This window comes from Pistacia vera, unplaced genomic scaffold, assembly GCF_008641045.1.
Source record: "Pistacia vera cultivar Batoury unplaced genomic scaffold, PisVer_v2 Contig177, whole genome shotgun sequence".
NCBI lineage: Eukaryota > Viridiplantae > Streptophyta > Magnoliopsida > Sapindales > Anacardiaceae > Pistacia > Pistacia vera.
The window spans coordinates 131,678-147,609 of NW_022195866.1; the positions used below are offsets into that span (position 1 = coordinate 131,678).

At 36.9% G+C, this 15,932-nt stretch overlaps 1 protein-coding gene across 1 annotated transcript; it reads right to left on the reverse strand.

Annotated features, from left to right (window-relative positions):
- Positions 1-13,510: 13,510 nt before the first annotated feature.
- LOC116126193 (probable pectinesterase/pectinesterase inhibitor 51) lies at positions 13,511-15,703 on the reverse strand. The gene is made up of 2 exons (XM_031411899.1): positions 14,588-15,703; positions 13,511-14,289 (listed from the first exon to the last, which is right to left on the reverse strand). The coding sequence occupies exons 1-2, from the start codon at positions 15,522-15,524 to the stop codon at positions 13,604-13,606; spliced, it is 1,623 nt and encodes a 540-aa protein (XP_031267759.1). The 5' UTR covers positions 15,525-15,703; the 3' UTR covers positions 13,511-13,603.
- Positions 15,704-15,932: the final 229 nt, after the last annotated feature.

Below are 15,932 nucleotides of genomic sequence, written 5' to 3' on the forward strand. Positions count from 1 at the left end.
ATGAAGAATCTCATGTTCATCTTCTTTGCAAATTTGTTGATATCATACATTTTTATGGTATTATGCTTTTTGAGAAGAAAATGAAACTGGGTTAGACAAATATTGATTTTCTTGATATGGTCATTGTTGATGGCAAATATAACCTCGAACCTCATATTGCTAATGAGTTACAGAAATTCCCAAATGTTCTTACTGCTTAGAAAGAAATACAACAATTCTTGGGAATTGCCAATTACATGCGCAGTTTCATCTCCAACATTTCTCAACTTACCTCTCCACTTTCCTAAATGCTTAAGAAGAATCATCTTTCATGGTTTGACAAGCAAACCAATGCAATCAAGAGTCTTAAGCGCAAAGCCTTTCTTACAGAGCCATTGAAGATTCCTTCTTTTGGGAAACGAATCCTTTAGACAGATGCTAGTGACCCCATCACGGTGTAGTGCTTTTTAAACTAGATGATGATAAAGTATGACATTTGTGTAGTACCAGAGTGGACAGTTCAAACCACATCAACAACATTATCATTCTACTTTAAAAGAAATATTGGTAGTTAAAAATGCTATTGAGAGGTTTGAATTTCATCTTGTTGGACATCATTTCTTTGTTGAAATAGACATGAAATCTTTTGACCAAATGCTTTGATTCAACAAGAAAAAGGCTCCATATTAACAATTACTCTGATAGGCAAAATGGTTCAGCAATAATTCTTTCACCATCCAACATATCAAAGGTCACACTAATACCATTATAGATTATTTATCCAGGCCTAAAGCTGAACAAGTTTGTTTCATGAACCCTAGGTCCAAACCACTTCCTTGTTTCATGCATCAACCACTAGCCCAGTCCGGTTCTTGTTTATCCTCCTTTTCACCAAACTTTATACCAGACACACCTCCTGAATTCTATGACCTTGTTTGAACTCGTACCATTGATGAAAATGCCACCACCTTCATGTTTTCTTACCAATTCCAATGCATTGAAAAATGTGGACAATCCATGTATGATATTTTAGGTGTCCATCCAGATTACCCCTTTTGAAAAATCTTCTGTTTACCTCCTAGTCCAGATATCATATTTCCCGAAGAATTATTATGGTTCTTTTGGTGTATGTTACACCAGCACCACATTGCAATCCAATTCCCGGTCCATTACATGTTGAAAATAATTTCCCAGTATCAGTCATCCTCAACCTCTGAATTACACTCTTTGATGACTTCTCTCAAGTTATGCAAAACCTTGGAAAAATGGAAGTCTGTGTTTGGTCATCAACTTTCTCGATATAGAGGTCCTATGTCCATGACAGTAGCATGGTCCATCATGCTTTTTTATGACACCACTCTATCAGATTTGATGGCTTATGTTTTTCACAGTGTCAAGTCACATTTCATAGGTCCTATTGGTATGATTTGGCCCATAACATGTTTGACCATCCTCTTGAGATTAGATCAATTCAGAAAATATTTTTTGAGAAAAATCAAATGATTCCAAATGAGATATGGCTATCTCTTCCTGATAATGCTCTATGGGAACTCCTTCCTCTAGCCTACACTGAGAAGTTATTACAGACCAAACAGACATGTATAAGTTTCANGTCATAAGAATGCTTTCTGCATTCCTAACCAACATTACGAATGGACAATCATGCCTTTTGGTCTTAAGGTAGCTCTTTCCCTGTTTTAAAAAGCCATGATGAAAATATTTGCTCCCCTTCTTCATACATGTCTCATCCATATTAATGATATCCTCCTCTTCTCAAAAGATGAAGAATCTCATGTTCATCTTCTTTGCAAATTTGTTGATATCATACACTTTTATGGTATTATGCTTTTTGAGAAGAAAATGAAACTAGGTTAGACAAATATTGATTTTCTTGATACGATCATTGTTGATGGCAAATATAACCTCGAACCTCATATTGCTAAGGAGTTATAGAAATTCCCAAATGTTCTTACCACTTAGAAAGAAATACAACAATTCTTGGGAATTGCCAATTACATGTGCAGTTTCATCTCCAACATTTCTCAACTTACCTCTCCACTTTCCCAAATGCTTAAGAAGAATCATCTTTCATGGTCTGACAAGCAAACCAATGTAATCAAGAGTCTTAAGCGCAAAGCCTTTCTTACAGAGCCATTGAAGATTCCTTCTTCTGGGAAACGAATCCTTTAGACAGATGCTAGTGACACCCATCATGGTGTAGTGCTTTTTAAACAAGATGATGAAAAAGTATGACATTTGTGTAGTACCAGAGTGGACAGTTCAAACCACATCAACAACATTATCATTCTACTTTAAAAGAAATATTGGTAGTTAAAAATGCTATTGAGAGGTTTGAATTTCATCTTGTTGGACATCATTTCTTTGTTGAAATAGACATGAAATTTTTTGACCAAATGCTTTGATTCAACAAGAAAAAGGCTCCATATCAACAATTACTCTGATAGGCAAAATGGTTCAGCAATAATTCTTTCACCATCCAACATATCAAAGGTCACACCAATACCATAGTAGATTATTTATCCAAGCCTAAAGCTGAACAAGTTTGTTTCATGAACCCTAGGTCCAAACCACTTCCTTGTTTCATGCATCAACCACTAACCCAGTCCAGTTCTTGTTCATCCTCCTTTTCACCAAACTTTATACCAGACACACCTCCTGAATTCTATGACCTTGTTTGAACTCGTACTAGTGATGAAAATGCCACCACCCTCATGTTTTCTTACCAATTCCAATGCATTGAAAAATGTGGACAATCCATGTATGATATTTTAGGTGTCCATCCAGATTACCCCTTTTGAAAAATCTTCTGTTTACCTCCTGGTCCAGATATCATATTTCCAGAAGAATTATTATGGTTCTTTTGGTGTATGTTACACCAGCACCACATTGCAATCCAATTCCCGGTCCATTACATGTTGAAAATAATTTCCCAGTATCAGTCATCCTCAACCTCTGAATTACACTCTTTGATGACTTCTCTCAAATTATGCAAAACCTTGGAAAAATGGAAGTCTGTGTTTGGTCATCAACTTTCTCGATATAGAGGTCCTATGTCCATGAAAGTAGCATGGTCCATCATGCTTTTTCACGACACCACTCTATCAGATTTGATGGCTTATGTTTTTCATAGTGTCAAGTCACATTTCATAGGTCCTATCGGTATGATTTGGCCCATAACATGTTTGACCATCCTCTTGAGATTAGATCAATTCAGAAAATATTTTTTGAGAAAAATCAAATGATTCCAAATGAGATATGGCTATCTCTTCCTGATAATGCTCTATGGGAACTCCTTCCTCTAGCCTACACTGAGAAGTTATTACAGACCAAACAGACATGTATAAGTTTCATCACTACTCAATTAAGTGCCATTTCAGATGTACAAGACTATCCATAATGGTGATACTTAGATTCTCAACCAGATACTATTCAAGAGGAAGAGCTTCAACAGACTCGTGGTTATTATCTTCATAAATCCAATCGTCAATAGTACATGCATGCACCAAATACCTTTGCAAAATAGCCAGCTCAGTCTCTAGACATTTCTTCAGATACTCATCTAGATTCATTTTCTCGATGAATCCCTACTGATTGGATTCAAGCAATGGATTGTCTTGATTTCTATGATGAAGACTCATGGCACGTTACAAACTTGTTAGATGATTAAAGATCTTTTATAGTAAAAGTTGTCAGGATAAAATACTACGTGTCTTAAAATAAATGTTTATGCCTTTTATGTTTATTTGTAAAATAGATGTGGATCATATGGCAGTTTGCCCTATGAAGTCAAATAATTCTCGTGTGAAATAAAAAAGTCAACAATTGTAGGCAATGTGTAATAAATGTTTAAAAAAAAAAGTCAAAAATATCAAGTTAGGTATTAAATGTAAGCTCTTTGTATTTGCCATGTTGATCGGCTACCTCCATGTTACTTTTTAGTCCAATTTATATTGTTTTATGCTTGTGCGTTGGACATGTCAAGATCATCAATTGCATTTTGTTTTGACGATAAATAAGTGTTAATATATATATGAGTGGACCTATTAGCATCCCTGTAATGTAATGGACTAAATAAGTCTCATTCCTAAAACACCACGTTTTAAAGTTAGTATTTCATTCCCTTCACTTATGTTATATACCTCCCACCATTATTATTCCTAAAATAAAATTTTATATAATTGAATTGAAATTTCAGAAAAGTTAAAGCTTAAAAAAAAAAAAAAAAATCCTTATAAATAACCCCAAGAACATAATATGGTTAAACAACACAAAGATATATAGATTAAAATAGCTACCAATATTTTGGAGAAAAAAATAAAAATAAATTTAGATGTGAAGCAACTAAAAACCATACAATTTTGTATTGCTTGAACATGATATATCCCATTGCAAATCTTCTTCCTCCATCAAAATATTTTTTGTTCTAAGAATAATTTGAATAGCATAAAAAAATTAGGGTTTATAAGAGAATAGTGGGGTGCTAATAGATCTATGTCGAAGAATACAAAGAAAACAATACAAAAAACAGTGGACATAGGATTTGCACCAAGCATCCAAACCACTTTAAAAATCTGTTTCTTGTGTTATTGTTGTGCTTTTATTTCGTAGATTGATCAAACATTGGAATCACGGGTTTAATATAAACTCTTGCATAGATTCCACCACGGATCCAATTTCTCAATGGTGTGAATTTCTACATCAACATTTTGGCGAAGGAGGGCCCTCACTGTGCTTTTCGAATTTTTAGCAGATCTCATCCAGTTTTCTAGGTTTACTTAATATCAATCATGACTTGCGCCACTAGAGCCAATTCTAAGAACAAAGTTGCTACCATTCAGGTTGAGATGACTTATATTGAAATTAGGAGCAAAAAATAAAATAATCAAGCAACCAAGGATGGCAGTATTGTAAGATTCTGCGTAAAATCAAAATACTTTGGGTAATGTCATACACTCGACACGACAAGCTTTATTCTCGTGACAACAGACGTGCTATGCCCTCAAGCTGAGAGCCTCAACCTAACGACCTCAAGCTAATGGCTTCGAGTTGACGGCCTTGAGCTGACGACCTCAATGGCCAGATTTGCATTCATCAAAATAGGTTCAACCTTCAACAACTTCACAAAATAACTTCACATGTCTCAAACTTTTTAGTTCGAGACAAAGCCATTAAATAGCATCATATGTTTCAAACTCCTCAGTTTGAGACAAAGCCGCAAAAACAGTGTCGCACATCTCGAACTCTTCAATTCGAGACAAAGCCACTAAATAGCATCTCAGGTCTCAAACTTTCACTTTGAGAAAAAGCTGCTAAACAACATCCCACGTCTCAAACTCCTTAGTTCGAGACAAAGCCGCTAAACAACATCGCATGTCTCCAATTAAAGATGAAACCGCTAAACAACGTCACACGTCTCAAATTAAGGCAAAGCTGCTAAACAACATCGCATGTCTCGAACTCCTCAATTCGAGATAAAGCCGTTAAACAACATCACATGTCTCAAACTACTCAGTTTGAAGCTGAACGACGTCGTACATCTCAAACTCCTTAGTTTGAGACAAAGCTGCTAAACGACATTGCACGTCTCAAATAGGGTTGTTCAATGAGGCGAGTCGCTTGCGAGCTGGCTCAGCTTGGCTCACCAATAGCTTGCCTCGTCTATAGTCGAGCTGGCTCGGCTCGACTCGTGAGAGAGATCGAGCTGAGTTCAAGCCTGCCTCAGCTCGACTCAATAGGCTCGCAAGCCAAGCCAGGCTCAAATCAATAGGGGTGTTTTAGGGGTTTTCTAATGTATAGGGGATTAGAGTGAAATTTTAAAACAAAAGTTTGCAAAATTAACAAAAAAACCCCCAATGTTAAAATCCCTAATCACGACTCAAACCCATTCTACGATGAATCCAAAGGAAATCAGAATATTTTAGGCAAGTAGAAACTTGGCACTGGTGTGTTTCCTAGTCGTCGTTTCTCCCATCTACATCCTCGTCGTGGTGTCGCAGACTCAACAGTGTCAAACCCATCCACCCCTTCAAATCTTGCTTGCGTTTGGTCATACTTCGTAGCGTGTTTTGTGACTCATCGTGAATCCCATCTGCAAGCATGTTTCTTTGATCTTTGTTATGATTGTTGATTTGTTGTGTATGATTGATTTAGTATTCAACTTTGAGGTTTAGGTGGGATGCTTGGATTTTTATTTCATCTATTTTGTTCTACTTCAGGTGAGGTATTTCGATGAATGTTCGATGGATTTTTAGTTCATCTATTCTCTTCTTCAAGTTTCCAGACTCCAGTAGTGTGTCTGCCATATCCATCTTCAAGGTAGTGTGCAGGCTACAGTATTGTTGTGTCGAGTACGTCCAGCCTTTGTGTGATTGAGTTTTTTTGTTTGTTTTCTTTTAACTTTTAAGTCCAAATTAATAAGCACATGGAAAGTACTGGAGAGTGGTCCGAGTGGAGACTACAACTAAATGTGAAGTTGCTTTATATTAATTGATGGATAATGGTGTTTTGTGTAATATTTTGGTCTGTAGACTATGGTCTCTGGTATGTGTTAGAGTAGGTGCCCTAGAACCAATCAATTATTGTAAAATTGATTTTGTAATAAATGTTTATTTATCAATAAAAGACATATTCTTCTATATCATGTATGTAATGATATATGTCCTTAGGATGGTAGAATCGTGATGAGGGTATCAAGTGTTTTAAATCTTGGTAGTGAGAATCCTATGATCACATATGGTGGCCATTCTAGAAATGTCCATAGCCCCAGTATTATTCTAACCAAGGACACAAATAATATGGTAAGGCTATCATAGTGTTGAACGACCTTGTCGAAAGGCAGTGACTGATCTCACTTGTCAAGGTTGTTTGCCAATAACCTGGTGTAACACATAGGTGCTTACTAGAGGAAAGTTTACTGGACAGACCCACCAGAGAATTCTATATGGATGGTAACCCCAGTGTCTATAGACTAAATCCTCTAACGGACGTGGTGCATGTGATCCTTAGACTTGAGATCACTGGAGCGCTTTGTGCACCAATTGGTTTAGTTTGACACTAGGCCAATGTAATTCTATTCACAGCTATCAATACGGTAATGATTGGCTACATTGAGAAGTGTATCGAGACTATGGTGGATCAACAAAGGATTCATCACTCCTGGATACGGGAGAAGTTATTTCACTGGGTAATTCAGTAAATGGCAATGACACTAAATCTGTGGCCATAGTGGGATTGAGTTGATGCTCAATCTAATTTAATATTCATATCATTGGTCCAGTAACTAAATACAAATATGTCGAGGATATCTGAGGTTGACACTATTTCTATACCTCAGTCTCGATGAGATAACAGTTGATGAAAGGATTTGATAGCACGGTAACCAAACTGTTGACAGACTACGGTTTCGCTGAATCCAAATCTATCGGGTGGCCATGATTCCTTGCTTGGGGTCAATCTTGGTCTGTGTATAGTGAGACGATTAATTGGTGTTAATTCCGATACTACTCACTGCTGATATGATAAGAAGCTTACGGGTCACACACTTAGAAGATAATTTAAGAATCAATTTGTGAGAAGGGTATTTTGGTAATCTCATAGTACAATTAATATTTAAATATATATCTCTGTATATATATTTAAATGAATTATTATTATTAATTAAATGTTAATATATTATTATATATTAATTGATTTTAATTATAATAACAATTAATTAATTAAAATACATAAAGGGTGTGTTTGGTTGTAAGGGTGAACTAGGGTTGGAGCCCATGGCTATTCCTAAGTGGAATAGGATTTTAATTGTTGCACTATATAAGTGCAACTTAAAATTAAAATGTGTGAGGAATTATTCATTCAATTAAAACCTTAGCCACCCTATCTCTCTCTCTCTCAAGAAGAAAACTTTTCTTGTTCTTCTTTCTTGATTCTTGAAGCCCTTGATTGTACTAGCAAAATAATCAAGGGTTCTGCGGATTATCTTCATGTGGACTTCCGTGAGTGCGATCCTACTTTGGATCGATTGACGAAAAATCACGTGAACAGTAACCGTGAATAGTATTTCTGTCCGAAATTAGAGATATTCGAAGGAGCCTCCAAACATACGTAAGTATTCTAATCCTTGAATGGATTTACTTTATACAGATTTTTGTTTATAAACATATAAACGGTATAATCTATACTTGGATCTAGGCAAAGAAAGGTAATTGATTCCAATTGAATTTTTGTTTTCCGCTACGTATGGTAGATCAATTACTTACAGTATATGGCATTTTCCTTTATATTAATTGATGGTGTTTTGTGTAACAGACTTTGATTATAAAAGTTAATTATATGATATAATTTATATCTTTCATTAGCAAACTTTTCTTTAAATTAATTGATGGTGTTTTGGGTTTTGTCTCCCATTTTTAATGGAGATTCACTAGAAATTGCAAATTTTAGTTGTTTAAAAGATTAGTGGCAGACAATGAGACAAAGACTACTGTGAAATTTTGCTTTATGTAGAATTAATTGATGGCAAGACAAAGAAATCTACCTCCTTCCTGGACTAGTGTTACGATTGTTGACTCCATTTTCAAGTGCCTAATGGAATGGAGAATTGAAAATAAGGTATACACTATCTCTATGGATAATGCTTTGAGTAATGACGTTGCAATGAAAGTTTTAAGGGAGAATTTTGAAGTTTCGAGGAAACTCCTTTATGGAGGTAAACTATTTCATGTAAGATGTTGTGCACACATCTTGAATCTCATTGTTCAAGATGAACTTTATCGAATTAGGCACATCATTGATGACATCCATGAGAGTGTGCTATATATCAATGCTTCAGAAAGTAGGCTTAAGGTATTTTCTTAGATTATTCAACAACTTAAATTGCCGTTTTGGAAACTTATTCTCCATTGCAAAACAAGGTGGAATTCTACATATGAAATGTTGGCAATGGCAATTAAGTTCAAAAAAGTTTTTCCAAGATTGAAAGAAAGGGATACAGGTTATCATTATAATCCGAGTGAGAAGGACTGGGAGAAAGCGAAGAAAGTCTGTGACATTTTACAGGTTTTCAGTTATTCAACCAAACTCATTTCAAGGAGTGATTATCCAATAGCGAATTTATTCCTAAAGGAGGTATGTGTAGTGAAATGTATGTTAGATAATAACAGTGAATCTGAAGATGAGTTTATTAGAATAATGGTTAGGAAAATAAAGGAAAAGTTCGATAAATATTGGGGGGAATGTAATGTATTGATGTCTGTGGCTGCTGTGTTGGATCCCCGGTTGAAAATGAGGGTTATTCAGTGGGTATTCCCTAAGATGTATTCTGAGGTAGAAGCGCAGGCAAATACTGTAACGGTCTGGGATGCATTATATGAGCTATATGGGGAGTATGTTCAAGCTAATCAAGTTGTGACTATCGCCTGCGCTTTTACACAGAAGGGGATGGACATGGACCCGTTGGTGATGTGGCAACGGCTGAGGGAGCCCAAGGTTGGGATGTTTTTAGTAGTTACTTGGATGTGATTGAAACTGTTAAGCCCAGTAAGTCTGAGTTGGACTATTATTTGGGAGAGAGATGCCATAAGTGTGTAGGGGATCGTGACGCATTCGATGGCTTACAGTGGTGGAAGGCAAATGCAACCAAGTACCTTATATTGTCTACGATGGCTCGTGAGATACTAGCCATCCCAATCACTATAGTTGCTTCAGAGTCCGCATTCAGTGTTAGGAGTAAGGTTATTGACAATTACCGAGCTTATTTGTCTCCCAATATGGTGGAGATGCTCTTATGTGGATGTGACTAGTGTCACACTTTGAATGGGGTGAAGAAAGGGTGCAAAGTAGGTTCCATTGATTATATTTTTTGTTTAATTTAATATTTAAAGTTACTTTATTCTAACCTAATGTTTATTTTTATCTCTTTTTCATTTCAGAAAGAGGAGGATCACTTGGAGATTCAGCTTCCTATCTCGTCAGGTGATGGGAGTCAGCCGATTGTTTGATTCATCCACGAGACATTGGTTGTGATGTAGGATTGTGCAGGTATGTATTTATTAATTTTATGTTTGGGTTTGCATTTTCATCTTTACAATTTATATACAATAACAGTTGTAATTATGAGTTTCACTTTAATTTGTTTATAGGAGGAGTGGGGCTACAATGGACATACAGCCTATTGTATTTTGACTTTTGAGGATTTGGCAGTTTATACATTTTATTTTGCTGTTATATATATATATATATTGATGTTTGGGGGTGTAATTTGATGTATAGTTATGCTAACCCCCCATTTTTATTTTGATGAAAACTTAATTAAGTCAAGTGAACTAACCAAAAAACTTTAGTTCACTTCACTTAATTTGTCATACATACTTAACATAAGTGGTACGTTAGCTCATAAATGATTAACAACAATAAAATTTTCTTTTGATTTTTATTTTTCAAAGATTTTTAGTTGTTGTGTAATGTATCTGGACAAGAAATGGGTTGAATTGCATGAAATTTGTGCTTAATTTAAAATAAAAAATAAAAAAACTGCAATTTTTGGCTAGCTCGCGAGCTGGCTCGAACTCGGCTTGTTCCGGCTCGCGAACCATGCTCGAATTTGGCTTTCCCTTTCAACAAGCCAAGTCGAGCCATGAGTTCAGTGACTCGGCTCGGCTCGGCTCAGCTTGAGCTCGTTTTTTTCCTCCCTTTCACAAGCTGAGCTTGTTAAGCCAAAAACTTGGCTCGGCTCGTGAACAGCCCCAGTCTCAAACTCCTCAATTCGAGACAAAGCTGCTAAACGGAGTCACAAGTCACAAACTCTTCAATTGGAAACAAAGCCGCTAAACAACGCTGCACGTATCAAACTCCTCAGTTCAAGACAAAGCCGCAAAATAGCGTCACACTTCTAAAACTTTTTTATTCGAGACAAAGTCGTTAAACAGTGCCACACATCTCGAACTCCTTAGTTCGGGACAAAGCTGCAAAATAATGTCGCACGTCTCAAACTCTTCAGTTTGAGACAAAGCCGCTAAACGGCGTCGCAAGTCTCAAACTCTTCTATTCGAGACAAAATCGTTAAACAGTGCCACACATCTCGAACTCCTTAGTTTGGGACAAAGCCGCAAAATAATGTCACACGTCTCAAACTCTTCAGTTTGAGACAAAGCTGCTAAACGGTGTCGCACATCTCAAACTCTTCAATTCGAGACAAAGCCACATCCCTCGAACTCCTCAGTTCACAAGCACATCATATAATCCAAACTCTTCAGTTCATGAGCACATCTTATAATCCTAACTCTCTAGTTCATGAGTGCATCTTATAGTTTCAACTCTTTAGTTCATGAGTGCATCTTATAGTTTCAACTCTTTAGTTCATGGGCACGTCTTGCAACTCGAACTCCTCAATTCGAGATCGCATCATCATGCTTGCATCGAAAAGTATCAGAAAATGATTGCAGCTTGCGCTGCGATGACTATCCAAGTAGAATGCATGAGTTCTAGATGCCCGACCTCAAACTCCAAAAACTGAGGAGCAAATGTTGTACTGTAAATCCACCGTATATGGATTCATGCCACATGTCCCAAGGATGTGTTGTTTACTAGTGCCAAGTGTCATTCTATTTGAGGTTTACTTCACTTGTAAGTTTAGCAGTGCCACTTATTATTCTATATGAGGTTTACTTCACTTATAAGTCTACCATTATAACACTATATAAGCCTACTTTTTACACTAATTGGAGAGGCTCATTCATAACTTGCGCAAGTCACACCTGTATACAAAGAAAACAAAGAAAATAATACAAAAAACAATGGACGTAGGATTTGTACCAAGCATCCAAATCACTTTAAAAATCTCTTTCTTGTGTTATTGTTGTTCTTTTATTTCGTTCATTGATTCAACATTAGAATCATGGGTTAATACAAACTCCTGTGTAGATTCCACCATGGATCCTACATATTTCTCGTTTGGTGCAAATTTATGCATCATATATATATAGACACGCACACACACTAAAGCCGAGTCGAGCGAGAGCCTAAGCCAAGTAGCTCAGCTTGTTTGACAGCCTTGTTCGGATACTAGGTGCAAATCCTATGCCCACTGTTCTTGTATTGTTTTCTATGCGCATAAGTATGAGTTACAAAGTATGAATGAAAAAAATCCCCCAATTAGGGTAAAAAAATCAAGTTATATACCGTTACAATGACAAACTTGTAAATAAAGTTAATCTAAAAATAATAACAAGTGGCGTGAATCCATGCTTCAGGGATTTGCCGCACAACACTAAGACTCAAGATAAATTATATCTATTAAGTTGTGCTCAGACTAATACAAACATATATTCTTCTTTCCTCTAGCACTGAAAAAACTTTAGAAATCAATACTATTACATCTTTTATATATACGTCGATTCAATAAATTTATAATACTATTGAATCATTTTCTCTTCTACTTATTTTAATTATCAAAATGATATATTTACCGAATAAAGTTTCTTCAATCTTAACGTAGAAATAACGTGTTATATCTATTGTACTCGGGACTATGTCAGTAAATGTCATACTATAATTAATGTCTATGCATTCAATGCATTATAGAGAAGAAAGTGCCCAAATTATCAAAATGATATATTTCCCGAATAAAGTTTCATCAAGCTTGATTGATTTTCATCTCCATCTTATGAACCAAAAAAAAAAAAGGCAATAGACAGTGACATTGTCCTCCCAATTAATAGGCAAAACTTTCTTTGATGCTAAATGCTTTTTCACCATGTCATTTTTTTGCAAGAAGTTTCATTGAATTAGGTTCATGGAATTTTTTATTTTTTTTAGGCCAGAATTTTTTTTTTTTTTCCTGTTTTTTTTGGTGGGTTTTCTTATTCCATTAGTGTGATTAATTATTCCATTAGATGTGACATCTTTCTAATTCCCCGAAGAGTCAAGGTTAGTTTAAGCAATAATTTTCGGAAGGCTCTAGTCAATCTCTACTTTGTAGCGTCAAAATTAAACGAGTGATTGTCGCCAATACCCACGTTCAATTCACCCACCAAAGAATTTTAGGCATTTTACTAACTAGTAATAGACTACTAAGATTAAACTTCAACGACAGTAGACTTTTAACTTTAACCTCAACTTGTAAAATAATCACCCCTAGATGGTTGGATAAACCTAGATAGAAACTCTTAAGTGTATTATCCTAGAGATTTTGAATTTAATTCTTATAATATTTACACTTCAAAAACCTTAATTTGAATATCATGAAATGTAATTGCAATATGATCATCAATTTGCTGAGAATTGCACAATAGAGGCAACCGATTTCAGAAGAGATACCTGAGGCACAAAATCTGAACATTTATAAACGGTATTTGTTTTTTCTACTTAATACTGATATCTAAATAGATTAAGTATTTTTCTTATTTGTTTTTTATTTTGAAGACAATTCCTAAAACTAAGTGACATAATTATAGTATATAATTAATTATATACGAGAACAAATAAAGAAAATATATATAAAAAACTTTCCTTAAGATATCACTAAACACTTATTTAACTGTTAACTCAGACAAAACCCTACTAAGCCTATAGATAATCTTTTACAACATTAAAGATACAAAGGGATTCAATAACTTTTCAAAATCCATTCATTCCCTTGAATAAAATTCTGCACTGAATATGTATTAACATGCTCTGCAGGAATCCGGCTACTCCACGGAACTCTTTTAGAAGTATCGGATCCAGGTCCCGAATTCTCAAATTCTCCATAGTAGAGCGTTTGCAGAGCAAACTCGTCTCTAAAAGGCAACCAGCCATCTGGATGTATGAGTGCTTCTATGGTACAGTGCATAAAAACCGTCCTAGAAAATTCTTTCCATGGTCGTCCGAGATAATTCTTGTGCACTTTAGGCTTACTATGATAAAGCTTCATGTAATCTTCGGTGCCATTGATCAGACAGTTCTGGAAAACGAAACCTGTCGATTGAGCAGGGTCAGTTCTGCCCTGAGCTGTGACGGCATTATTCTCGCCATTTGCTGGATTGACTAGCCGCGGAGCAATTAAGATATGGCAATCCTGGAAAATTGCAGGCGAGTTTCCGAAAATGAAGTCCACATTGCCCTGCATGCGGCAATTTTTGTAGAACTGGCGGAGGGAGTGAGCATAGAGTGTGTCTTGATTGCCCAGGAATTCACAGTTCTCGACAATGGATAGATCACTATCTGATCTGAAGGCAACTGCTTGGTGCGCTTCCGGACCTGCTGTGTTCTGGAACGTCACACCACTCGCCATGAACCCATCTCCAACAATTCCTGTAACATTACCATAAAACACATCAAAACCAAAAACTTCATGAAATCTTTCTCCTTCTAATTTCCTTTTCGTTCAACAATTCACTGTCTTTTACATTCCTCCTACCCTACATAACAACACCTCATACCCTACATAACAACACCTCATACCCAGATATCGACCGATAACATTATCATTTCACACCTTACCCTGAATTATTTGGTGCAAACAAAAATCTTTTTTTAAATATAAAAGGATAAAAAAAGAAATTCAGTAAAATTTCTTAACGAAACCATAAAGTGATAATTGAAACTTTACCAACAGTGGCAGTATTGAATGTAGTAATTCCCATCAGGCCTGTATTCAAAGAACCAGAAATCACCGTTTTACCCATCCCGTCTCCTAAAAACACAACATTCTTTTTCTCAAACGCAACCCTAACGATCTCCTTGTAAACTCCCGCCCTTATATGAATAACGAACCTACGTGTCACCGCATTAACGGGCACCGCGTTAACGGCGTCCTGCACCGTCTTGTAATTACAACTCCCGTCCTTACACACCGTCACGTCCGCCGATAACTTCGACGGGAAACCGCCGTTAAACTCCGGCTGGACCGCGCCCTCCGCGACCTTCTCCCAGAACCCGGCCCTCTCCGTCTCGGGCGCCCGCCACGTGTTGAAATCATCACCGAAATTATCAAACGACACCATCATGCTCAACGCGTTACTCGTCAAACGCATCAAAGAGTCCAAAAATGACATCGTCTCATCCACCAACTTCGTGTCGTTAACATAACTCAACGCCGACCAGGAGTCGTACTGATACGTTAAAGCGGCACTGTACCACGTACGTACGTCCTTGATTTTGCCACGTGGCAGAGCGTCGTAAGCCGATTGAGTCCGGTGCCCCGAATACCAGAGCAGCTCTAAACAGTTCTTAGCCGCATTGGACCGGTTCTTACTGTCTGTGGAAGAGTCCAGGATAGACTGAACTTTAACCACGGCAGTTTTGAGGTTTTCGGAGGAAACCCACACGGCGGCCTGGATCATTTGCGACGGCCTGGGGTTCGCGGGTACTTGGTTAGATTTCGAGAGGGAGGTCTGGCACAAGACGGGGTCACGTGTGGCCTTGCAGGCGAGGGAGATTTGGGGAATTTCTGGCGGGGATCGGAGGGGTTTGCGGTGGGAGGCGGAGGAGAAGGAGAAGAAGAGGGAGAGGGAGAAGAGGGAGAGGGTGAGGAGAAGGGAAGCCATGAAGAGGAGGATGAGGTATTTAGATTTGGGTTTCTAGTGAGGCCATTGGGTGGGCATTGCGTATTTATAAGGGAATTTTGTCTGATAATTTTGAGAATATGATTAATTGGTGGTTGTTTTCAGGCATTCACGAGAAAGGGAAAGAAAGGGTCACGGCCTCACGGGTTGGTTTGTTTATTAATGGTATTTTGGGGGAAATTGGGGTAGTGGAGAGAGCTGTGATGAAAGGGATCTAAATTGACCAAGAGAAGACTATACTGAAGTCTTGGCCAGCTATTTTCTGATCCAATAACTTCCAAAAGTGATATTCTCATCCTTAAATTGAAGAACCTTAGGGCTTATTTTTTACACCCTTGTGAGATCGATTAATATTAATCTTCCACTTCATTCAGAAAAATTAAAAAAACC